Source organism: Thermobia domestica, chromosome 11 (assembly GCF_964235325.1).
Source record: "Thermobia domestica chromosome 11, izTheDome1.hap1.1, whole genome shotgun sequence".
Taxonomy (NCBI): domain Eukaryota; kingdom Metazoa; phylum Arthropoda; class Insecta; order Zygentoma; family Lepismatidae; genus Thermobia; species Thermobia domestica.
Genome location: NC_137464.1, coordinates 134,288,263 through 134,315,038, shown reverse-complemented (window position 1 = coordinate 134,315,038; position 26,776 = coordinate 134,288,263). Strand labels below are relative to the sequence as shown.

The window sequence follows — 26,776 nt, the reverse complement described above, 5'->3', positions numbered from 1 at the left end:
GCCATTTCTTTACGCGTTGGTTAAGGCAATGAACTAATGTTTATGCTGACTTCCGGGTGGTGATCCACCTTAAATCTATCCTCATTTGAGCAGTCTTTCATTCCTTATTTTTTTCAGTAATAGCACACTTCTTTACATTTATTATCTCATCAAACAGGTAGGAATTGTTTCTTTGACAAGTTATTAATGTAACTCAAGCTGATCTGGACATTATCCCATTCAATTACTGAGTTAAGTCTTACCCAATTCAAAATGTTAATGACTGCGAAAGGTGTGGACCGCTGCTCAATCTACTCAACACAAACTGAATAAAATGAACACACATATATTTCTTAACATTCGATACACACACTACCCCATTTGTTCGTAAGTTTCGGCCGAGCTACAAGAGGAAGAAAAACACAGTTACATGACTCAATCAATTCTGCTTTGAGTTTAGCGACCAATGCTGAATCTTCAACCATCGGAACATACTGACCTTTAAGAAAATGAATAAAACAATGAAAAACTGATACCTTGCTGTGAATAAAGCAGAGCAAATAAAAGTAGCGAACCAACAATAAAAATCGTTTCGTAGACTTATCATATAAAGAATTGTATATACTGCAATATAATTTATTTGATCCAAGTCTCTGCATTTCTCAAACCGCGTAAGGGCTAATCACACTCATTATAATTCAACTTTTGTTCTTGCACACGAACACCGGGATTCGAGGCATTTGTTGATGAACTTAGAATCACAGTCCGTTCAAAGTCTGTTTAACGAAATGACTGATTATGCTCCACTGTGTCAAACGCAAAACATGCTTTTGCTGCCGCGAGCATTTGTTCCTTCTGCCCGAAATCCTTACTTCGAAAAATTGCAGAAACCGTTGCACTGGAAGCAGTTGCACTGACTGCCGATTGATGTTTTTTCGTTTCTAAATGACGATCTATTTCAGATTTTCAACTGTTGGCAATGGAAAATTGAGCTGAACATTATTCAGAATGTACATCACTATCCTTCTTTACTGTCTTAATAAATGGGTAGAGAGATTGTAGTTCTAAATCAGGTCCGTAGCCAGCCCGATTTATTGGGAGGAACAGAAATGACGACTGAGGGGGCAATGACAAAGATATCAAAAAATACCATAAAATTGTACATTTATTTATTATTTACAGAATCTGTATTTATTTATCGAAACAGTAAATTTTTGTTCATTTTTGTGTGCTTAATACAAGCTCTTTGTTCTTTGTTCATATTAATAATTAAAATTGAAGTATTTATTTTTTAATCATTAGAACTAAAATATATGACAGCAATTTTAGATTATATCAATACAAAATAGATGTTTTATTCAACGTTTGCACTCAATTTTCTATCTTCCAAAATAAGCGAGATACAACAGTTTCTTAATATTCAGAACTAGCGTTGTGGATTATGATACTTTTGTTTAGAAGTGCACCTGGTGTCCTTGGATGCCTGTCCAGGTTGCAATAATAGGGTACGGTTTGAAATTCTTTAAATGGATAAAGGCAATGGAAGAAGTTTGGTGTATCTCGCAAGAAACATAATTTTACACAGAAATGAGTAGAATTAGGAAAGTTGAATTTGGCAAATATAATTGCAAGAATTTCACTGGTTTACAATCAGATTGAATATTCTCTTTAGCGTTATTTTTTAGAGCGGGCAAAAAATAATTTAGGGGAGCGGTGGCCCCTCTAGACCCTCCTTGATACGAGCCTGTTCTGAATATTGAACACATTTTCGTCTTGGAAGCATCTAAAAAAATCATCACAATTCAACTATAAAGAATTCTCGCAGGTTGTACCTAGCCCTCTTTGTCTGTTCACACCAATGGACTAAACAAATAACACTACTGTAGGAAGCAAAAGTACTCTACACCGCAAGTCGCAAGTGGGCGAATCAATTCTTTTGTATTATAATCAAATAATTTCATTTGTATTATAATTCATTAGACACGTAATTAATATTTGTGCTTGTGATTTTTTTGTACGAACGTGTAGTGAGAGTTCGTGTAGAGGTAAAGACTTTCTTTTTTTTTATTGATTTTCGGAGAGTAAGATTATTTTAAAGGAATAAGGAAAAATTTAGACCGGCACGAAGAAACTTCTACTTAACTTAGTTAGCATCACTATTGTAACTTGTGTGAAGTAACTCGTAGTTATGTGTGCTTCTGTCAGAATTTCTTAAATTTAATCATCACTTAATCACCTTATTTTCATTTTACAAATAAATTTTATTGAAATTATTGAAATCTTCAATTTATTCGAGACAAAACTCTTATTCATGTTGTACATTCACAGACAGCTCATATAAACATGTATTTCTTGTTGTCATTACAAAAGCTGCTCATAAACGTAAGACTAGTTTCCCTTCCCGCTTTCGTGCATTTCCTTCCGCTATCCTGGTGCTTCCTAGTTCACTGACCACAAGTCATCGCATGGAAAATTATGGGGTACACGTACACAAGGGGTATTCAACACGAAGATTTGATAGAAGTTGCATCGAGTGAAGAAGACATCATTCCACTGAAGACGTCCAGTTCCATACCTTTTGGAATAAAATTCAGGGGTTCATCACCACAGAAACAGTTTGGCAGAACATCAGATTTGTGAAACAGAGATGAAGGACAACATCTATCACTGAATTGAATCAACGTCCCTAGCAGTTTGACAGGATTTGGTTCCAGATGTCAACTAGCGCCATTCCTCCAATTTCCATCCAGAGAGTAGAAGACGCCAGAAAGGAACATTCATCATTCCAGACGACGAGGACGACGCCAGTCACCAGCAGTTACACAGGCTTAATTTATTCTCATAACCTTACTCTTTTCGCCTCATCATTCGGAATAGTCACTTTTTACAAAATTAAAACATCTGAATTTTATTTAAATTCAAACATCAGATTTCATCCCCATATTTTACATCCCTAAGTTTAGCATTTAGTGATCATAACATGAGCTATTAACTGATGTTCCCACCACGGCACGTGGTGGCGATTAGCTGGGTTTCAATTGTCTTAGTTTCTCTTGATTATTGATTATTTTTTAAGACTTGTGCGGTTTACGCCCTTGGTTTGGTTCTAGATACAATATAGTTAGAAATTGCACTAGTGGCTCGTAATAGTTGCAGTAGATTACAGTTAAAGTGGAGCATGTCAGAGATTCGTGAAGATAAATCTTATAGAGGTGAACATAATGATGATGCATTTTGAGAAAAGAGTATAGTGTAATTTATTGTTTTGCTGAGATAAGTTCGAGTAGGATTATTTTGATTCTACCCACCCACCCAACGTTTACGCATTTGCTCCCTTAGAGTAACTTTTGTTTTGTTGTTTCTTTGTTTATTGATTCATTTGTGGGTCCTCCGAGTTGTTATATTTTTTTCTTATAGTATACATAAAGTGCTATTTATTCTTTGGTGTAGTATATATATATATATATATATATATATATATATATATATATATATAGTAGTGCAAGTTATTTACTTATTATTGTGATTAGAAGTTGAGATTTAGAATTATGGTTATAATGGAGAATAGTCATGTCATTTCATCTGCGTTAGATCGTTTAGCTGAACCCCTATATTTTCTGGTAAATTGAATCAGCCGGTTCAGTTATTTTTTAATTATTTTGAGGATTTTTCCATTATCTATTCCCTTCGTGACCTACAGAAACGATATCTTTTACCATATTGTTTAGATAATGGAGCGCGTGCCTTTCTGTTGGCTCTAGGAAATTGATAGTCAGGACAATATTATTACTCAAGTTTTAGAACAAGAAATAAGAAGTAGAGAACTGCTAGATTCTGAACCAGTTTTAGACTATATTTATCATAACTGGAGGTTAATATCAGGGTGGAAAAAAATCATGACTTTTTTTTAAAAAATTCATTTTTGTTGATTTTTTTATTTAAATCGATTTCTTTTATTTAAATCAAATCTTTCTCCTCGTATAATACAAGTCGCGAACTGAAGAAAAAACATTAGGAATTAGTGTTAAATATTAATTATGCCATTAAGTGAAAGTATTGGGGTTGAATTTTGAATTAATCCCCAATCGTTAACCTATTTCAATCCCAAACAATGTTTCTTAAGAATTAAGGAAAAAACAAAGAGCAACGTTTATCAACATGACACTTTTCTATTCACGGAAGTTACTGATATTTGGCAGGGGTATATTTAAAAAAAAAAAAAAAAAAAAAAAATCGGAACTAGCTAGCGGCACGAAATACATATTCAGTACATACATTTCCCCTAAATTTAACTAATTCTATGGCCTATGGAACCCGGAGGTTCAATATCGCATTTACGAAAGCTCTCCACTGACTTCTATCCTTAGCCAACTGGATCCAGTTTCTACTTTGTATTCCTATTTCTGCGAGATCCATCTTAATATTGTCCTCCCATCTGCGCCTAGGTCTTCCTAATGGTCGTTTTCCGATTGGTCTTCCAGTCAAGACTTTGAAAGTGTTCCTACTTTCTTCCATCCTAGTTACATGACCTGCTCATCTCAGTCTCCTAGACTTGATGACCCTACCAATGTTTGGTAAACCGTATAAATTATGTAGTTCCTCGTTATGAAGTTTTCGCCATTCCCGTTCCTCTTGGGTCCGAATATTCGTCTCAGGATCTTCTCAAATACTTTCAGTCTATACTCTTCCCTCATAGTAAGCGACCATGTTTCGCAACCATACAGAACAACAGGCATGATTATCGTTTTATATATTTTAAGCTCAAATTCCTCGACAGAATTCGCGACAACAAGAGATATTGAACTGAATAATAACACGAATTCCCTGCTTTTAGTCGACATTTAATTTCTTCGTAAATATCGTTTTCGTCTGTTAAGATTGATCCTAGATATTTGAAAGTATCCAATTTATCAAAAGTATTATTCGATATTTTAACACATCCAAAATTTTCCGTATTACGATCCCCGACGAACTTCTATGTATTTAGTACATAAATTTCGCCTAAAGTTTTAAAATCTGATTTTGTTTGTTTGTTTCGGAGAAGGGATCGGGCCCCTCTAAATACACCCCTATTATCTGGAAACAAACAGACGTGATCACAAAAGAATTTTCGTCCTTAATGTGATTTCCCCGTTGGAATAGTTAACGATTTAAAAACCATATGTTACGAAGAGAAGAAATCAGGATTCACCCGTTATCCGTTCAAAACGGATTTTCCCTAATCATCTTCTGCATGATACTCGTTTTCATTCTGCGCTTACATACATTTGGGTCTCATTGTATTGCGATTATCATCATCCATAACAGAAATAACAGAACAGAAGTAGGATTTCCTATTTTCACTTTATTTCGGAATTTGATTTAAATCAACGGTTTTTATTTTTAAAAAAAATCAAGTGGTTTAAATCTTGATCAAAATCGTGATTTAAATCAATCCACCCTAGTTAATATTAAGTTGCGATCCGAAAATGCCGTTAACAGAACAAATAAACTCACTAATAGACGGATTATTGCCTTCATTCTATTCCGCTGTGCCAAGAAAATCTTTCACGTGTATTGTTGAGTTAGCAAAGTACTTAGGTTGCGAGGAAAATTAATTTCATAGTTAGCACGCGTGTTCAGCGCTTAAAATCCTTTACAATGACACACGAACATGATTTACATCCTGTTAGTGATAACGCTACACAGCAAAAAGAGAATATTTTAGATTCTCATTCTCATAATGTAAACGAATCTGTATTTCTGCGTGAAGAACAAGCAAGCATATCCTTTCAGCTGCAGAATATCAATCCAAATAGAGGCTTTAGCTGCAAAGAGCAATGCGCGTGAGAGAGCTGCTCACACACGCAAACAGAAATCTGTGTGTATAGAATCATATGAGCGTTCGCGCTCGAAGCGAAGAAATCCTTCCTCCTTGCTTTCGACTCAACCACACCCTCCAATAAGCCAAACGCATGTAGCTTCAGTTAATACAGCCAATGTTATGAATCAGAATATAAGTCAAATAGTAGGAATAACGTAGTCAGTAGTATGTGTGATAATATTAGAAACGGTACACGGTACTCTGTGCCTATTCATTCTGAATCTAATTTGCCTATGCTAAAGTTTAAATTGATAATAAGCCACATTTATTTCTATTGGATTCAGGAAGTACAATCAGTATAATTTCAGGCAATATTTTAAGTAACAAGAATAAAATATTAAAAGGAACAATTTTTATTCGGAGAATTACAAGAAACTTCCAAGAAAGGGATCAGATTGCTTTAGTGAAATTTAAAATAGGACAGTGTTTTACGCATCACTTTCGAGTGTATAAAGATTTTCCTTAGAATAGTATAATTGACCAAGATTAAAAAAAAAAAAAAAAAAAAAATCATCTTGCAGTAATTGATCATAACAATAATTCATTCAGTTTTGTTAAATTTGCTACTCCTGTTAGTTTTGCTAACAATAATGAACATCAATTGAATGCAGTAGATACAAAATCTTTTCCTAAAGGTTATGACAAAAATCGTTTTAATGTTAATTCTGAATTATTGCCACACCAACAACAGCAATTGTACGATTTAGTAGAATTCTACCTTTGTTTTTCCTGGAACGAATTGGATTATGGAAATGCTAAAGAATACAAGTATAAAATTGAATTAATAGATAATATTCCAGTGAGTCGTCCGCAATTCCCATCATGTACGGGATGAGATTAAAAATCAGATAGATATCTTATTGAAAACCAAATTATTGAGCTCAGTATTAGCCCTTGTAATTCTCCGACAATTCTTGTTAAAAAGAAGAATGAATAATTTCGATTTACACAGGACGAGAGATATACTAATGAAAAAGTGATTCCAGACAGTTTTCCAGATCTCCTATTTAGGAAATATTGACTAACCTTGCAGGACGCAAATATTTATGTTCTAGTGATGGTTTTGGATCTTTCTTTAATATTCCCCTTACTAAAGAATCAACAGCAAGACAGCTTTTTCAATTTGGTTCTTACTATCTCCGTTTCTTGCCTCAAGGGGTCAAGACATCTATTAGTGGTATAAATAGATTAATAGAGCTTATTTTAGAAGGTCTTCCACAAGATAAAATATACGCCGAAATTATACAGCTAACTCGTATGTTATTTTAAAGAATAAAGGAAATTGGTTTAAAGCTTTCCCCAGAAAAAATAGAATATATTTCATTAGGTGTTCTTGGACACACTGTTATTAAAGATGGTCTGTCTATTTCGAAAATAATCATAAATTCAATTTCTAATTATCAACGTCCGAAAACAAACAAACAGGTCATTTTTTTTTTTAATCGGCTTCTTTTGTTCGCTCGTATTTGCCTAACTTCAGTCAATGGCAGAAACTTTACTTTTATTGTTGAAAAAAGATGATCCTTTTCGATGGAAAGAACTGCAAGAGACAGCATTTAATAATATCAAACAGGCCAGAATTTAAGCTCCTTGTTTAATGAGATATAAGACTGATTATCCTCTGTACCTCTATTTTGATGCTTCAACCGTAGCGCTTTTGGGACTGTTAAAACAACCTGACAACACAAAACGAGTTCCTATTAGTTATTGCAGTACAGCGATGATTCTAGCGAGAGAAAATTACACCCATATCAGCTTGAATTACTAGCATTACTGTGTTCTTTACGTTCATTTAGATATTTTCTTTTGGAACGACATTTTCATTTAAAAACTGACTGTCACATCTTAATTTATTTAAAGCAAACAAAGAATGTAAGCAAAATTTCCAGATGGCTTAGTGAAACTGAATCCTATAATTTTACTATTTCACATATCAGTGGCTCCAGCAATTCAGAAGCAGATGCCATTTCACGATATTCAAACCCTTCTAAAGATTTGGCTGACGAAGAAAAGAATGAAGATGCGAGATTTTTTTTTTTAGTCAGGACATAGTTAATTCATTTTCAGTTTTGAATGAACCGGATTTGGGAACAGAGCAACGCAAAGATCCTTTTCTCAAAGATATTTTTTCTTGGTTGCAACAAAAAGATAGAAATCCTAAAACAGAACGGCAAACATTATATTTTACTATTAAGGATGGTACTTTATATAGAAAACAGAAAACATCTTAAGGTACAAAATTTTTAGTTGCAGTCCCTACTCCTCTGCGTTACAAGGATTTTAATGCTTGTCATACTTCTGTGTTAGATCTGCTTATTCTGGTTATTCTAAAGCTTATGACATGTTAGTAAAACAATGTATTTTCCGAACATGAATAAATATATATATCAGAAGGCATATATATATATTTCTTCATGTTCATGAAATATATGTATCAGAAGAAATATATGTATGTCAGTGTACGACACGTCAGGTCTCCAAATCGAAAATTGGTTCTCCCTATGGTAGTTTACTTACTTTCCTGTCAGTTCCACCCTTCTATCGCTTACATATCGATGTAGGTGGAACCTACTCACCTAATAATATTTTGAATCACAAATATCTAGTAGTTGTTGTAGACAGTTGTACAAGATACACAATTGCAGATTTTCTTCCCAACGTTACAGCAAGTACTTTGGTTTCGTTTTTCTATCACAAAGTAATTTTAAAGTATGTAATTTTTTATGAAAGTGTTTTAGACAAAGGTAGTTCATTTACTAGCGGATTATTCAAAGAGTTATGCGTGCTATGATTGGTGCTAATATGCGTTTTGTAAATGACAACAGACATTGCAGCAATGGTGTTTGTGTAATCAGTATCCGAAATATAGAAAGAACAACGTTTGAAACATGCCAACAAACTAAACACTTACCAAGCAGCGATCTTGCTGTGGTGGTTAAGGCGCTAGATTATAAATTCAAAGGACATCAGTTCGAATATCCACTCCAAGGAGTATTTTTTTATATTTGTTAATAATGCATACAACACACGAGAGGTGGTAACAGACCCTCATCATGTGTATAGTATATAAAAAAAAATTCCAACCTCTTACTGCAGTTATACTGTACATATTTTCCTACATCATTCATTACTATTCCTCATTCTTTATATATTCTATAGTCCTGAATCCATTTGTTCTTATTCTTAGCGCCCTCTATATGAAGTAGGATTGCAATATACAAATTAAATTTACAAGCTTTTCTTACATAAATAATGCTCCCAAAACAACTGTATTTCAGCAACTGTTCGAACAATTCCACTGCAATGTAGAAAAATTAAGATAGACTAATATAGAAGGTCTTCCACAAGATAAAATATACGCCGAAATTATACAGCTAACTCGTATGTTATTTTAAAGAATAAAGAAAATTGGTTTAAAGCTTTCCCCAGAAAGAAGCAGACAGATACCGGCAACATGGTACTTGATTTGTAAAACAACCATAAAGTTATCATAAACACCGCGAAATGAAATCATCATTACATAATAAAATCAGTTTTAGTTTCTGTATTTAAAATATCCAATTCATTCCGTTATCAACACACCTTACGGTACCACTACAATGTAATTATTGGTATGTTCCATACCATTCGAACCTCAATGCCACACACAATGAAGTCTCCGGAATGCAATACAAATCAAATCAAATCAAATTGCATCAAATACTAATTTCTTACCTCTTTCGTAACTATACGCAAAAGTTAGAAGCGGAAATATCAACACTGAAACCAATAAGATTAGCATCTTCGTTTTAACTAAATTTCATCTAGACGTTCCACTTTGCCAGAAACCTGAAAACAAAACACATAAATTAGATTTTAATTCAAATTAAAATATCCTTTTACAAAGACTTACAAAAAATATGCATTTCCTACTTAACTTCTGCCTAACATTTAAAAATGAAATGAAATCCTTAAGTTTTACGTCCCACAGTTATGCCGGTTAGGCTAAAGGAGAAGCTGATGATGAGAGATGAGTGAAATGGTGGAATGAAGAAAGTGGGAGGAAACGGGAGAACCCCGAGAAAACCCACGAGCACGGTGTTTGTCCACCACAAAGTCCACACGGCGCGAGCTGGGATCGAACCAGGGACCCCAAGCGCCGGAGGTGAACGCTCTACCACTGTGCCACCGTGCCCCCCTGCGTAACATTTAATTATACTCCTACAAAGAAATAAACATGCATAATCAATGGGTAAAACTTACGGTGCCTTCCATTTCAACTCAGGAAAAAAATAACAAAAATAAAAATAAAATAAGTAAATAAATAAAAAATGAAATTAAATTGTACCATCACCATCTCAGATATTGTTGAAACTTTTTTTTGTAGCAACTAGACATGTTTTTAAGAGACCCATATTTTTTTGTTTTGTCGAAAAAAATTTCCCGCCAAGTAATGGGCCATCAAAGACGGGAAGTACAATTTATGAATTGTAGAAGACATGGAAAATGGTCAACTTCGGAGCCCCACCATTCAACTATGGAGACAGGTAGAGTTATAATTCTTGTTGTGGTATGTACACAGGTATATAAATAAACTATATTTTATTATAGTTTGGTTTGCGCATGCGCATCTTTTTGTACATAAATTAACAAATGAACGTCAGTTTATCTGAAAAGTCGAAGTTTGCGAATTTTTTTGAGCACTTCCGGTTCGAATTTTAAAATTCTGTTTTCACTGTTGATAAGACTTAGTTACCCGCTTTCCAAAAAGCAATTTATATCGCTTCTGTGTGCAAACGTTTTGTCATAAATTACAGAAATTGCAAAATTTTCAAAAATCGCCATTTTCTCGAAAACACCATCTTTTAAAATTCTGAAATTTTGTCAGATAGTTCAACCTTACATGAATAATAAACACACCAAATACCACTCTCGACCAATGCTTCATGAATTCAGAGAGCCTTTTGAAGTTAGCGAAGTTTCGTTAACTTTGACGTTATAGTTAGCAACACTGGAAACAATAGCAGTGCAATGATTTGATGATGTTTCTGGTTCGCATTCATTAAGTGAAGAATAAAAGATTTTCTTGACTGGTTTTTATTATTTTGATCAAAAAGGCTCTCTGAAATAGTAAAATGAGCCTCCCCTTACTCCTCTGTTTTCTTAAACCGAAGTAATCTGAGATGGAAATTACGATTACGAAACACACAAATTTGAAGTATACTTACTTAAAATGGTGTTCGGAAATAAAATGTCACTGATTTTTTTCTTTTTTTTTTTCACATGGACCAAGCATTTGCTTGCTTGGTGTCGTCTTCGCTAATATCATGTAACCGTGCAGATGCCCAATAGGTGTTGGTGCACTCACAATTCGTCCAGGGTTGTATCCGGGGGGACGATCACCCCTCTTCCCAGAAGAAGTTGGGGTTGGGGGGTTATATATAAATAAAACCCATCCCAGGGTTTGGAGCTCTAAAAAATAGATCTAAGTAGCAGTATTACAACCCCACCCGCATAAGTCCGTCCTGGATCCGCCCCTGCGTAGCACATTGTCGATAGTCACAAAACACTTATTTTCACTTCTCTTATGCTCTTCTGGAAACCTGTACCCTGCTGAAGGTCCATGTGGAAGGCTAAACAGCACTTTAAGTTCACGTAATTCATGATTTATTCATAATATTTCTGCTACGCATCACTGGTTATCATACGTATATGTATGTAACAAAAGTTCCTTTTTCCAAACTTCTAAAATCTACACTTTTATTTGCAGAAGCTCGATTTTGGGGGAAGCATGAAGTTAGTTCATGGTGTCCCGTTACTACCATAAAAACTTCGCCATTTTCCGAAAGCCAAAGGTGACTTCGTTGAATACCAGTTACCGGTCGCACACTTTCCCCCTTATTTTCTTCTTTTTCTTCTTCTTCTTCTTCTTCCGGAAGTTGTCGAATTCAGTTCCAGGCAACAAAACGAGAGCAATACCCGGAGTTTGTACTTGCACTATACTCACGACTTCTTCTGCGGTTTTAATACTGTGTATCAATTTTCGCCTAAGGTTATGTCGCGTTGCCCCATTCTTTACACCCCCCCCCTCCTTCATTTGTTTAAAATTATTGCATGTCTTGATTGCTTCTTGTTTCCTGTTACTGCAAACAGAATGATTCAGCATAGAAACTTAGTAAAAATCGGAATGATACGGACAGAAATAAGTACTGACAACTTTCAAGCGTTGACACAACTTAGTGTAGTGATATCAAGACAAATGTGCGACTCATGTTTGAAATAAATGAATCATCTTATGTAAGTTTTTAATGAAACATTTTCTTCTGAAACACAAACAAATTTATAAAATGTTCTCGGAAGACTTCCCCAGAAGAAAACTCACTCCAAAAGTAAACTGTCCTTGTGACATTTCATAAGTAATGAAACCTTGTATTACGGTTATTAATTAAACATTTGTTCATAAAATGTTTGTAAAAAAAAACATTCACACCTAACACTAAACTACCCCTTAGGGATATTTTTTATGGAACCGGTTTACCCAGCATCATAGCATTATCAATCACATATTTATGAAATATGTTCATGCCATCTAAAAAGAGATTCCAACTCGCGAATAAACTGCTTGTTGCGGATAATTCTCTAAGACATAATTTATCCACATTGTAGTTATTAATGAAGTCCTTATTTATGAAATATGAACAAAATAGCCTGAGTCGTTTTTGAAAACAATCATCCAAAAGAAACTCATTCCCCAAGAGTAAACTATCTCTCATGGATTTTGTAAAGACAAATAAGTTATGCCATATTATAAGTTATTAATCAAGTATTTATTTACGAAGTATAAACAAAATCGCCTAAGTCTTTTTTCGGACCCCCCCCCCCCAAAAAAAAAACCTCAGCACCAAGAATAAACTACCCTTCGTAGATATTTCCCAGATAAATTACTTATATTACAGTATATGGTTGTTAATGAAATATTGATATATGAAATATAAACAAAATACTTAGAGCTATTTAAAAAAAAAAAAAAAATCCATTTTCACCCTTCAGTAAACTATCCTTATACTGGAGGGCAGAAATATATTTCGAAAACCCCCAATACAGAATTTTCTTTAGAATAAGAAGAAAAAAACTTAAGTTTAAAAATTTGGTAAAAAAAAAAAAAAAAAAAATACGTAAAAAATGGCCTTTACGCGAGTGAACATTGTTTACATGGGACGAACAAACGGACAGGCAGATAAACAAAATTCACTTTTTCGGCAGGAAGAAGCTATGAAATCCGTAAAATTGTTGAAATTTAGAATTCGTTATTTTTTCATGATCATCATATTTTCTTCTCCCCTATCGTCCCTCAAAAGTAATATGTAACTCCCTCCCTGTTATATGGTAAGCGTACGCGCTTTCAGAGCGGGAGACTCGGGTTTGATTCCTGGTAGGAGCTCATGTGCTTAGGATGCACATTAAGTTGGAAGTGCATGTCTCATATAACATCGGTGATGAACGGACGGAAAACTCCAAAACAAGCAACCAAACCAGATAATAGTCAAAACATATAAACAGTTATTAAACATAACTTTAAAAAATTAAATCGAGTAGAAGCACTTAAAAATTAAATTATAAAATATAAAAATAAACGGAATAAACAAAAAAAATACGAAACATAACACAAAAAATAATAAAAGAACTGCAATAATAAAAGAACTCATTGATACAGCCAAACGCTAAAAAGAACGTTAACAGTTTGAATGTTACCAATAAAACTGAAAATGAGGTAATTAACATCAGGATTATTTCCTAAAACTTGACTACTATTATTAATCAGTACTAAGGTTCTCAGAGAACTGAGTATTCTGGTACAAGAACATGCTCAAAATTCAGCAAGTGATTTTTTTGCAATGCAGATGGGTATAGGCACGCCGTAATTGAAATGTATGACAGTATCGGATACATAAGCGTACCAGAATTACTTTATCTCGGTGATCAGTACACAAGAACGTCCTCCGACTATCTGCTATGTTTGTCAAAAGGAGCTTATTTTCGTTGGCTTGGCTCAAATCCGCTTCTCAGTAAAAGCACATCTTCAGACGATATGTAGGGTGGGTCGAAGAAGCTGAATGCTCACAAGAATCAATCGTCGGGTAAAGACGTTCCAAGTTATAAATTAAAGTGAAAAACAGCAACTTCTAACCGCTTATTCGTTTTTTCTTATTAATTCACTTTTATGTACAGACTCTCTGTGCTTAAATTGTTACTAATTGATGATTCAATGATTTTGAAGAAAGTGCATTAGATAAATAAATAAAAGATACAATGTTTTCCGACCATATCCATATAGTTATTGAAACAGAATATGGACGATAGTGTTCACATGTAACTCCTGCCAATGTGGCGTTCTGCGTTACCGGTACTGTGTCAGAATGCTCATTTTCCAGCATGTTCTGGTACTCAGACGACAATAATGACAAATCCCTCTTGCTGTAACTGATGGGATTTCTTCTATGAGTGTGCGTTCACTAGAGACCTTACAAGCTTTTAATAACGCTTTGCGAGTAAGTGTGAATTTAGTGTAGTTTGTAGCCAAACACGATGTAAGAAAAGGAAGTTGTTCCTTTCAAACCTCCTTCACTTGAAAATGTCGTGTGAAAGATCGATAAGGAAGTGTGACCTGTTAGAACTTTTTTTTTTTTTTTTTAACTTTTTGCTTTCAATACCTGAAACCCAGATACAATACATTACTAAAAAAAAAAAAAATAAATAAATAAATAAACTGAGCGCCCCTTCTACTCTGAAACATTAGAAATGCAACTTTCTTTTCAGTATTTGATATGGCATTGTTTTCTTTCAATAATACTTTTTATGTTTTCCCCCAGCATTAGGACATAATTGCCTTCCCAAGAAGTTCTTCGTTTGCTTTCTTTCCATATCTAGTCACAAAGAGTTACCACATGCTACATGAATCAGTTTTCAGTTGTTACTCTTTTTAGCCAATCAAATGTACGGTACTCCATGACGTCATGTGAACGTGATAATTTTATGCAACTTTCGAATATTAATTCTTCTCACAAGCTGTTGGTGCAAAGATGTAAGATTTTTATCCAAAGATGAAAATAATGAACGGATTATCTTATCTGATTTTAATCCTCGATTGGTGCAACTGTTGAAAAGCCGTGTCTGTCACTTACCGGCAGGGGTGTAGCCAAGGGGGGGCCCATCGGGGCCGGCCCCCCCCAAATAGTTTCCTGGCCCCCCCCAAATGACCAGCTTTTAAAACATCATAGTAAAATTATCTCGCTTCATTCATTTAAAAGTAAAAAAGTTTATTGACAATTAATAATTTATGGTAAAATAGTAAGGAGAAATATTTTTTTTCCATACCGATCGAAAAATAGTATAGTATCTCTTCCTTATACCGATCGAAAAATAGGATACTTTTTTTGTGACAGCAGATTACACAATTTACTGCGATTTATATTTGACAGTTTGAAAAACGTTTTAATAAGGTACTATAAATACAGCCATAAAACAAAGGTATTAAACTGATTTGTAAGTACAGTATATTTTTATATGCTTTAACAAGTGTTTTAAAAGACATAGAGGATGGAAAATTTGGCAAGAAACAATGCTTTTATTCAATTTGGATTTCATTCGCTCTCTTTTATTTCTACTCAGTGTAATAAAATTATGTTTTTTTTTAGTCACGAATAATAAATATTTTTGTCAGGAAACCGTAAAGAAATTAAGTGAAATTTCAAAGAAAATCAATCTTGTGTAGATAGGATCTGTATACAAGATCTTAAATTTAAATATAAAGGTAATCAAGAAAAGTCTTGTTGCTTTTTCACCCACCACCTTCGAACATTGATATGTCACCTAACCTGGAAGATCAAAAATAGTCCCAATCAGCATCGACGACCTTCTGAAAACGTTCTGGAAGGCCATGGAATCCATCGCGGTAGAGCTTGGTGGGCCGTGAAACGAAGAAATATCACGTGCATTTTGGGCTTTTACTAGGGATTTGAACTGGCGTCCTCTAAGGTGATTGTTCAAAGAATGGAACAGGTGATAATCGGACGGTGCAATACCCGGGGAATATAGTGGTTGCAATATTGTTTCCCATCCAAGGCGGAAAATGGTGTCCTGAGTCATCTTAGCCACGTGGGACTTAGCGTTGTCCCATAAACGAGGACCCATTTGCAATTCAGAAGCGATGGCTCCAGAGTTTTGAGTTTTTTGTTGAGCACAGTTCAACTGCTGACACTACACAGTTGCATTGATACTCTGACCAGCTGGTAGCAGTTCCCGATGCACGATGCACCAAACACACAGAAGGATCTTATTCTGGTACAGTGCTGGTTTCTGCTGTTTTGAAATCGGTTCATGGGATGCTAACCAATGATGACGGCGCCGTGGAGCTTCGTATAGGACACACTTTTTATCACATGTCAACCACTTCGAAATTACAGAAATGGCTCCGAAACAGTAAATAAACACAGGCGACTGCCGCGTTGCCTTCTGGCCCAGAGTCAAAATATGTGAGACCCATTGACCCAACTTGTAGTGCTTCACAAGTTGATGTGCTGCCGAATGGTTTCTCCACACACTGAATTGTAGTCCCAGTTCCTCTTTGTACATATGTTGGTCTTCTGGCACGTGGTGTTTTCGGGTGTTTCGTCATCGTCCTTAAACTTCTTAAACTATCACTGCAATGTCCGCGTCGTCACGACACCCTCACCAAAGTCCTGGCATATCTTCTGTCCCGCTACAGCGGCGTTTGACCTCAATTTGAACTCGTTTAGCATACATGCTCTTATGACGCTCTGTGGATGTCCCATGTTCCCTCTGTCTTTACGCAGTTCACGGTGTGTCTGAATTGCCACAACCAGATAGTATGTTGGATATACCAACACCAACAACTGACGTTCGCCTTATCTCCACTCGCATTCAACTCACAGTGTGAGGTCCAGTTGAACACAGAGCTCCACGAAAAGGGACAGAACTTTCTTGGTTACCTTTATAGTTATGCACAAAAGTATAGCGTTAGGTCCCGGGCAGTAGTTCTTGATTAAGCACAATAAAAACTATCTTGAATATAATTTATGGATAATAATAATAATAATAATAAGAAGAAGAAGAAGAAGAAGAAGAAGAAGAAGACGAAGCTAAAATAGTGTTTTTATTTTTCCAGAAGAAAACCAAAATTTTCCTTTCTTTCAGTCCTCAAAAACACTAGCAGCAACACTTTTTTTTGGCTTTGTACATTGTAGCTGGCCCCCCCTCAAAAACGACGGGCCCCCCCTACACAAACCTGCTGGCTACACCCCTGCTTACCGGTACCTTTATGTAGAATTAACATGCCATCTCAAATAAGGCTAGATTTCGATTCAATGAGACAAATAGGTCTATGTGAGAATATGGTAATGGAAGCTGTTTTAATGTAGGGCAAAATTTTCAATTGTATACAATTCCTCTTAAACTCAAAAACGGAAGTTTTCCTTTTCAGGTCACGTAGTACTGAATGGTACTGATTAAAATAACAAAATTTAATATTTTGGAATTGGCATTTTGAAGATAGAAAGAAAAAAAAAGATTTTAAAAAATTCAAGAGAAAACAGCACGAGAACTTCGACACAAATGTCCAAACGGAGGATATCGTTGTAATTAGTAAATTACGAGGGGCATGCTGAAAGTCGTGAGCAACATATTTTTACAACCGTAATCTTTAGTTGTAAGTGAAACCAAGTATATCATCTCAATCTACAGATCTTTCTTTTTTCTTTCTGCATGTTGACGCCGTTTCTTGCTAGCACGTGACCACAGCCAGGACTTCCAAAATAGTGGGCAGCGATGCTTCGTTTCGACAGCGTGCTGTGATTGAATTCCTTGTTAAAGAGGACCAATCTGCTTCTGAAATTCACCGCAGGCTGCAGCGTGTCTATGGAGATGTGTGCATGGGTGCCAGAAGTGTTAGGAGGTGGATGAAACATTTTAAGCATGGAAACACGAGTATCGAAGATGAGCCTCGCAGTGGGCGCCCTCGAAATGCCTTCACGAAACGCAGCAGGGTAAGGGTTGTGCTGATTAGGGGAGATACGCGTATCACTGAGTGAAATCGCTGCAAAACTTGGTGTTGGACATAGTGCGATGCAAGAAACGATTCACAGCTTAGGTTATCGAAAGGTTTGTGCCCGTTGGGTCCCACGTTTATTAACCAACGACTTCAAACGTCAGAAACTAACCATAGCCGAAACCCTTCTTCAGATATTTCGACATGAAGGTGATGACTTTTTGACGAGTATTGTGACTGGAGATGAAAGATGGTTCCATCATTATGAACCTGAAACAAAACGACAGAGCATGGACTGGCACCACTTGAATTCGCCACCGAAGAAGAAAGCGAAGACAGTGCAATCGGTAGGGAAAGTTTTGGGGAGCGTCTTCTAGGATGCACAGGGTTGCACTCTGGTTGACTTTCTTAAACCTGGACAAATCATAAATTCTGCCCGCTACATCCACACACTTTCCGCTCCGTCATGCCTTGTGTGATAAGCGTCCTGGAAAGAACATCCTGCAACAGGATAATACGCGTTCGTATGCTGCACGTGCCACTATGGAGCATATCAGGAGATGTGGGTGGGAAACACTTCCAGATCCTCCCTACAGCCCCGACATGGCACCCTCCGACTACCCTCTTTTCGGTTTTGTGAAGGAACAGATGCGAAACCATCGCTACGGGATACTGGAGGATATTCGGCAAACAGTGCGTCAGTGTCTACCAGCAGCTCGAAATGGAATTCTATCGCAAGGGTTTTCAAATTTCCAGAACGATGGTAAAAATGTGTGCAAAAAGCAGAGACTATGCGGAAAAGTGAAAGAAAGGCCTAAGGATTGAGATGATATATTTGGTTTCACTTACAAATAAAAATTACAATTATGAAAAAATGTTGTTCACGACTTTCAATGTGCTTGTCTTAGTATCTTACACCTAGAGAATACAATAAAACATCCTGAACCGTTCCAGAGATAGAGCATTATAATATTTTGCCGAAATTCCAGAAGTTAGAAATGGCGCCTAAGCCACTATCTTTGGAAGCCTATATCTCGGGTTAGGAATTCTGTTTGAATAAAACAAAAAGTACGGGTTTCTTCGTGCACATGCGAAATATGGGTGTCAATTTATAAAATTATTTTAGTTTAAATAATGCCCTTATATTTTCTAGAGCGTTATTTTCTTGGCGTATGTGCAAATAACTCCGTATAGATTGATAATCTGCCGGCAATTTGATATACCATGAATAACTAATGGTCAGCCCTGTTACAAACCACTGCATTACAAATGTTTCTTAAGAAGAGTTGAATTAATGTGTAGTACAGATTGACTTTTGAAGCGCTGAGTATAAAACTGTTACATATAAATACAGCGTGTAGATATACAATAACATGTACCGTAAAGTGCATAAAACCGAACCAATTTCAAGATACAAACTAACTTGCGCCAGGTGGCACTAAAAGGAACGCTAAGCTATCTAACTTTGTTAGAGCAGCAGTGCGGCCCGACCGGTAGCATAGGACTGCGTCCGTAGAGAGCTGGCAGGTCAACGAAGGTGAATACACATAAACGAGAATAGAGCAAAACACAAAATATGGCATAAAATGAATTACCTTAGTGTTGAATTTATACGTTGATGAAGAGGTTATAGGAAATATCCCGATGTTTTTATTACTTGCATATTTGTGTTCCAAAGTAGCGTACCGTAACACATTTCTAACGTAAATTACACAATTATGTGGATCCCTTAACTCTCGGACACTCCTATAGTTGCGCGACATGATTTAGTACATTGACTACTTTAAATATTTCATTTCACTTTGTATACTGTGATTATTAGCTACCTTATGGACGAATCCGTACATAACTGGTTTGACGGCCAGTTTTTACCTCGACCATTTCAGTTGTTCGAGTCAATGATTTGGATCTTTTGGTTTCCGTCTTGAGAAGTATCTGTTCTTCTAGATTCCTTACTGATATTGAGACATACGATGACTTATTGTTGCTTTTCTGTTTGTGCGTAGTGGTGTGGATATGACTGGACGTCATGTAGTCTTGCTTATGATTTGACCATGCGCTTCGCTTCGCTGTTGGAGGTGCATTTCGCGTGCGTTGCCGTGGTACTTTCTTGTGTGCGTTAAGCTGTACTTCTGGCAACACATGTCTAATGTTGTAAGTGTTTTTTAATATTGGTTGCCAACATTAGCGTAAATGAAATTAATACTCTTTTTCAGTAGTTATTAGTACTAGTGATCAGTGAAGCATTGAACTGTGCACCACTTCTCTAATTCTTGATTCCTATTAGTAGGACACACAAACAAAATACTGAACAGGTCTAGAGCCGTTCGAAAAGGAGTTTGAACTTTACACTTGGTTAAGAAGGAATAGTAATGCAGTTCAGCTATTATATACGGTGTAGGAAATTTTGTTCTTGTTATAATATCGGGGAGAAACATTTATTCACGAATCAAGCTGCCAAACTATATTTACCACACTAGAATTTCAGGTATTTCTTTCTAATTTTCCATTATTTTAAGATACGCAGTTGGTTCTGGCCGGAGAATTCGGGGGCTTGTTCTTTCAAGTATATTATTTTGTGAGATGTTCATATTGTTTTAGTATTTTTTTCAATTTTAATTGTTCAGGGCGGAAGTTAGTGGACCCCCCCCCCCCACTTCATAAATGTAATCAATATATAGTTCGTATTTTTCATTCTTTCTCTTCCACATTTTCTACTTTGACTTTTGGGTTTCTTATTGTCTGTTGTGTGCCCTTTACAGCAGGCGAGAAATATGGTGGTTCTTGTTGTAGTTTTTCCCCTTAATTATTTTATGCATTGCATAATTCAAGTTTTCATAAATTTATAACTGTGTTACGATCGGAAAAAAGTTAGCAAGATTCTAAATTTATCATCACTTGAATCTGGCAATGTTTAAAATAACTGTAGAAACATTACAGTCTAAACCACCATAATTTCTATCCGATTCAATTCGTGAAGAACTGGTTCCTAGCAATATTTCACGATCTGTTCCACAGAACCAGTTCCTTAGGAATCGAATTACTGAATGAAATGATCGAAGTAAAAACTTGCGGTTCGACTTGCAAACCTATCTCACAGCACAACACAACATATTCAGATTCTTTACACGCTAGTCTATTAATCTTATTATTGCAAATTTGTTGTGTAAATTTTACAAATCTATGGATCCGTATCGAAAATTGTAGCTAATGCAGTCATTTTCCATATGCACTCACTTAGTTTGACCTTCATATACTACTCGTAATGATTTTGCGCAAGTAATTCTACACTTAAAATACAGATGTATAGCATACTATTCAAATCTGTCCCGTGGTTCGAATTCCATGTCAATCAGTAGGTCCCGTAAGTATAGCCCCACTGCTGAAAAAGACGATAAACTCAAAATCAACTCATTATTCAATTCTGCCACCTGCAGACATTTGGGGTTCACTCAAGAAGACGGTTCTACCAAGCAGAAATTTTAAAGGTAAAATATTGAAACATTTTTTTTATGAAGAAATGAGAGTGTGAGTATAAGTAATTACTGTTAGTGCACCACAGAATATTGAAATCAATGGGTTAACTTTACAACGTCCGCTCCAGCAGGTATACTCACTCAGAAACGAGAAATTACACACTAATAATTTTATGAAAATGGATCAAAACTTACTTAACTACAAGCTAACCCGTTCCTAACCCATACCCTACTTATTTATATCTCACTCTACTCTACCCTACCCTACTCTACCATAATTTTTAAAAGGGCCCTACTTATCAATGCGCAGCTGGAGCGTGTCTTGTAAAGTTTACCCAAATCAACTTTAAGTGCTAATGAAAGTATTGTATGTGTAAGTGCGCTCTTCCTCTATCCTCGTTTGTGTATATCCTCCGTCGCTGGCGTGCCTGCTCCCTACGGACGCACCCTTCACTTCCGCTCAGGTCCCCTTGCAGCACTCCTGCCATGGCTAGGTTAGATAGCATTCGTGCTTTTCAGTCTCCACCTAGTACAAGTTGGTTCGTGTTTTATGCACTGTAGTTTTCATGTCATATGTCCACACTGTATTTATACTGAGCCCTCCTGAAGTAAATCTACAAGTAGTAATGGAACCCTCCATTTCGTGCATTCTCTGCTGAAAGGAATACAAAACTCTAATCTAACCTGAAAATGTCAGAAATGACGAAGTTTGTTCTTCATTAATATCTCTCTCCAAACAGAGTATTAAATTGGCATTTATTCCGAAGTTGGGCGTCCGCTTTCGCCACGTTTTTCCGCTATTATCTCCTTTCCACATTCTCTGCAATTTGTTATTAGGTTCATTAATCCGTGCTCTTCACAAACTTTTAAAAGATTTTGCTCGTTATCAACGTATTGCTTCACAAATGTTAAAACTGTTACTCCATTGCCCTTGTACATTCGCCATGTTGATAACATAAATGCTCGTTACTTTTCCACAATGCAACTGTTCGGTTACCTTGCGCCAAGTAGTTCCCACCACTCGCCATATAGTCCCATGTATATAGCCGCGTATATATAACAAATAAACAGATTTTTCGAGACACACATATATTATCAAGCACACAAACGATCAAATTATTCATATCTTTCCTGTAAATTTTAAAAATTTTCATGGAAACGGACGCCCAACTTTGGAACTTAACCTATTAAATTTCTTGAATTTTATCTATAAACTTGAAAAATGTGGTATGCTGAAACTTGGCCAACAGCACTAAACTTAACCTGTACGTAGGTGATAAATATTACCGTTGTGCTGATACAGGTATACAATCATTCCGAAAAGCAGGGAGTGAAATAGCTAGGTTCTTGATACTGTTTATTATTCCTTCTTGATTGAAATTATTTATGGATAAAATCAGTTCACATTCCTTACCTTTGGACACAATCGTTCTTCCTTTAAGTACTTCCATCAAGAAAAAAAATTAAATTTTTGATTTATGCTTTAAATCATACGCCGCATCACATTTGGCCAAGTCGACTATATCACCGAAAATCCTTTTAGTTTAGATCATTTACCAAATGCCAAATTTAAGAAGGACAATTAGCTTGTTATAAGTATATTTGTTTTCCTCACATTTTAATGTAATTAGGAAGGACGAGCGGCGACAAATATTTTTAAATTGTAAAACAAATATTTAAGATTGTATTAAAAATTTAATTGTCAAAAGTAAAAAAAATAAATAAATAAATGTTAGAGGCAGTGATGCCAGTTTTGTAACAGGGAAATTTCCGCCCGAATTATGAATTTCCCGATTAGATACAAAATTTTCCGTCAACTTCAGTAGATATAATTTACAATATCTATAGCAGACCAAAATTTAAAGAAATAGAATGTAAACCTTTTTCTTACGAACACTATGGTGCTTTTTGTGGTTTGGAAGGGATGTTATGTTCAGCAAAAATATAATACTTAATTAAATTGTATTGGCCTTAACACGATTCTGGTGTTTATTGTACACACCGCTTGTTCCTTGCCACAAAAATAAATAGGCCTACATAATAATTTTAATGGTTAAAATGTAGCGATAAGCAAGGTATTTTCCAATTGTTTACGTTAGCTTGATGTTTCAGGTCTTTTGTGTGTGTTTTAATGTTCACTTTTACCCAGAGATAAAGTAGATCTGAGAAGGTAGGAGGTCGCAATACGTAAAGCCGTACCCTTTACTTACCTTGTAATTTTTAGAAGCGCGGGATGCCACAGATATTTTCTGGGAGTGTGGAGACGACATCCACCTGCGTTCCCCTCACTTTTTGCCCTCCTTTTACCCAGGCTAGGTTGTTGTACGTCTAGAAAGGTTGAGAATGCCACAATTTCCCGTTTTCAGCCTACTTTAAAGAAAAATTCCCGCATTCCCGTCAGTGCTCAGAATTTCCCGTTTTACGGGAAATTTACCTCCAACTGGCATCACTGGTTAGAAATAGGAGTTAATTGCTGTACAAATTCCAAGATCCATTTCCACTTCCACTTCACCTAAGAATAGGTGTTAAAATTGAAGAGTGCAGATCAGTGGCGGTCGGTGACTTATAGAATGAGGGAAGCAATTGTTATGGTACCTAATACTACAAACAACTGAAATATTTTATAATAGTACTCACTTGTCACTTAAATTTTTCCATCGTTTCCTGACAAATTCTTCGTTAATTACTCGATTATAAAATTCACCATGTCACCTAAATTTTAAATCTATTCGTCTTCCTTTTCTGTCAAATTCTCCAATCATCCGCTAAAAAAAAAAGTCACCACTGTTTAACACTTCACTTAAATGTTAAGTTTATTTTTCTTGTCAAATTGTTCAATTACCCGATCATAAAATTCACTATGTAACTTAAATTTTAGGTATATTATTTCTTGAAAAACTCTTGAATCAACCTATTATAAAATCTACTACCTCACTTAAATTTTAAATCTATTCCTCCTCCCTTTTTTGTCAAACTCTTCAATCACTCGATTATAAAACTCATCATCACTTTCAGCTTGTTGCAATTTCACCAATTTTTTTTTTCAATAGATATCAAGGATAGATCAGACAGTCTCTCTTGATCTTGAGTGTTTCTGCAGAATGTGTGAATTCGTCTAAGTGCAGAAAAAGAGCGTTCAGAAGTAGAACTTGTAACTGGTATTGTGGCAATCAGACTACAAAGTTTATAGAGTTCTTTGAAAGCAGACGATGACAATCCAGTCCTTTTCAAATAAATAAGCAGTTTTGGAACACCCATTGGTAAATATTCATTTGTAGAATATGCAACGCAGAGTTCGCTTCTGAGCCGGGCAAAATCGAAGTATTGACCATAACTTTCTTTCAGTGAAGAAAATTCTGCATCTGGGAATGGTTTCTGTATGTTCTTTTCATCAAGTAACTGAAGAAATGTCAATTTTCCTAAATTACTGAATCTAAGCTCAATCTGGCTGCATATGTCGTCATATATTTCACAATATAAACGACGATAATGTGTTTTCATATCACTACCGTCATTTGTGCAACGTCTTTTCCTGGGAGGGCCTACATTTGCGACACAATTGTTCCATACTGAATCAAAATTATTTCTTTTGACTTTCAGAATTTCCTCTGTTTCCTTCATTTTTTTAATGCAGTAATTTATATCAAGTGACTTGGTCTGGAGTACGTCGTAGAGGGAGCCCGTTAAACAAAATATTTCGCTGAACGTTAGTAGCAAAAAGTTAAACTCAAAGTCAGAAAGCACAGAATCAAATCCCCGGGCTTCATGATATGTGTCTTTATCCCATTCTTGTAGATTATCTAAAATAGTATAGAACAGATTCGTCAACTCATTTCTGTACTCTACTATTGTTTCAATAAGCCTTGAATTGTAATTCCATCTAGTGGGACATACTTTAGGAAATCTCTTCTTAACTTCTGAATCTAAAGCTGCCATCCGTTTAGTGGAATTTGAAAAGAAAGAGGCAAAACTACTAAGTGTCATGAAAAAAAATTTACATTCTTTGATAGCCGACACTGACGGAGAGAGTACTAAATTAAGCCGGTGTGCTAAACAATGAATAAACAATGCATCAGGATATTTATCCCTAACTTTCTTCTGAAGGCCATTAATTTCGCCAGACATGACTGCAGCACCGTCATAACACTGAGCGACTAGTTTGGAACCACTATCATACTTCTCGAGGGTTTGGAAAACGTGTTGTGCTAAAGCGCTTGCAGTGCGATTTGAGCTGACATCTGTAAAGCCCAGAAATCGTTCAACAACTTCTCCATCGGGAAGAATGTACCTTACAACTGTTGAGAGTTGAGAATGTGATGATATATCACTCGTTTCGTTTAGTATCACAGAAATGAAAGATGAATCAGTTATTTCCTTTTTAATTTCATTTATTATGACAGTGGCAACGCTTTGAATCAGGTCATTTTGTATATGTTTTGACAGTCCCGAAAATACTGTAGCTGTTTGAAAATGGTTGTCTAAAACTTCATCATATTTTCTTAATAACTGAAGTAATTCAATATAGTTCCCCCTGTTAACCGAGTCTTTATCTTCCACGTGGCCTCTGAAACTAAGTTCTTGACAAGCCAAGAATATAACTACATCAATCATTCGTCGTACAACTTTCCTATTATTTTTCACTTGCTCGTTATACTTAATAGTCTCTTGCTTAAGTTGCTGGTCTAGCTGAAAGTCTATTCGTACTGAGCCAAAAGTTGTGAGACAGATTTGCGATCGAATATGATTTTGTGATTGCTGATGACGTTGCGTGGCTTTCAATAAATTGTTCATGTCATCAAACCCTGACTGATTCCAAGTGCCTTTTTCGTTTGAAAATAACAGGCAAGGCCAGCAGTACAATTTTGAAGTTTTCCTACAACCAAATAACCAGTCTGTCTTTTCATACTGTTGCTTATTAAAATGACGAATACAGCGTTTTGTTTTTGTTTGTATATGTGTCAGATCGGGTGTATATCGTCCTTGTGAAATTATTTCTTTTTTATCTTGAAAACTAAAGGAATTAAATGACCGCCCTTTTAAAGTTTCTAACACGCATGCACAATCTTGTATTTCCCCCACCCCACTCTCCTCACTGGCTTGCGTCGACGCTGCCATAGGTTAAAGCTGATGGAATGCAAACTGGATAGTCATTCCCTTCCTAGCATAGCCGCCAGAGGTATTAGGAAAGAGATGCAGTTTACAAACCTGCGAAATAATCCAAGTTTTTCTTGAAGAAACCAAGTATAATCCTGAACATCCAAATTTTAACTCATTAAAATAAATATTTACTCCGCGAAACAGTTTAGGCTATTTCAATTTGCAGTTCGAAACAAAAAAAAAATATCTCACTACACCCGCACACACTTGTTTCTACGGAATGCTTACAAAAATGCATTCCCACTCGCAACACCACGG

General features: G+C 35.8%; 2 protein-coding genes across 7 annotated transcripts in view; both read right to left on the bottom strand.

Moving 5' to 3' along the window:
* The window catches only part of LOC145664457 (JNK1/MAPK8-associated membrane protein), a 287,534-nt gene extending 263,814 nt beyond the window's left edge, over positions 1-23,720 (bottom strand). For 2 of the 6 annotated variants that reach the window (XM_081731153.1, XM_081731154.1), the window contains exons 1-2: positions 22,776-23,075; positions 9,557-9,670 (exon numbers count right to left, since the gene is read on the bottom strand). In XM_081731153.1, coding sequence (XP_081587279.1) covers positions 9,557-9,623 — 67 coding nt within the window. In that variant the 5' untranslated portion in view covers positions 9,624-9,670; positions 22,776-23,075. Of the gene's footprint in view, positions 1-9,556; positions 9,671-22,045; positions 22,300-22,648; positions 22,674-22,775; positions 23,076-23,571 lie in introns of those variants that run through there. The other 4 variants (XM_081731149.1, XM_081731148.1, XM_081731152.1 and 1 more) reach the window with 4 other exon arrangements.
* A 668-nt stretch (positions 23,721-24,388) lies between these two features.
* LOC145665286 (zinc finger MYM-type protein 1-like) lies at positions 24,389-26,476 on the bottom strand. Its single transcript, XM_081732579.1, has one exon. It carries the CDS (start codon positions 26,474-26,476, stop codon positions 24,389-24,391), a length of 2,088 nt encoding a protein of 695 aa, XP_081588705.1.
* Positions 26,477-26,776: the final 300 nt, after the last annotated feature.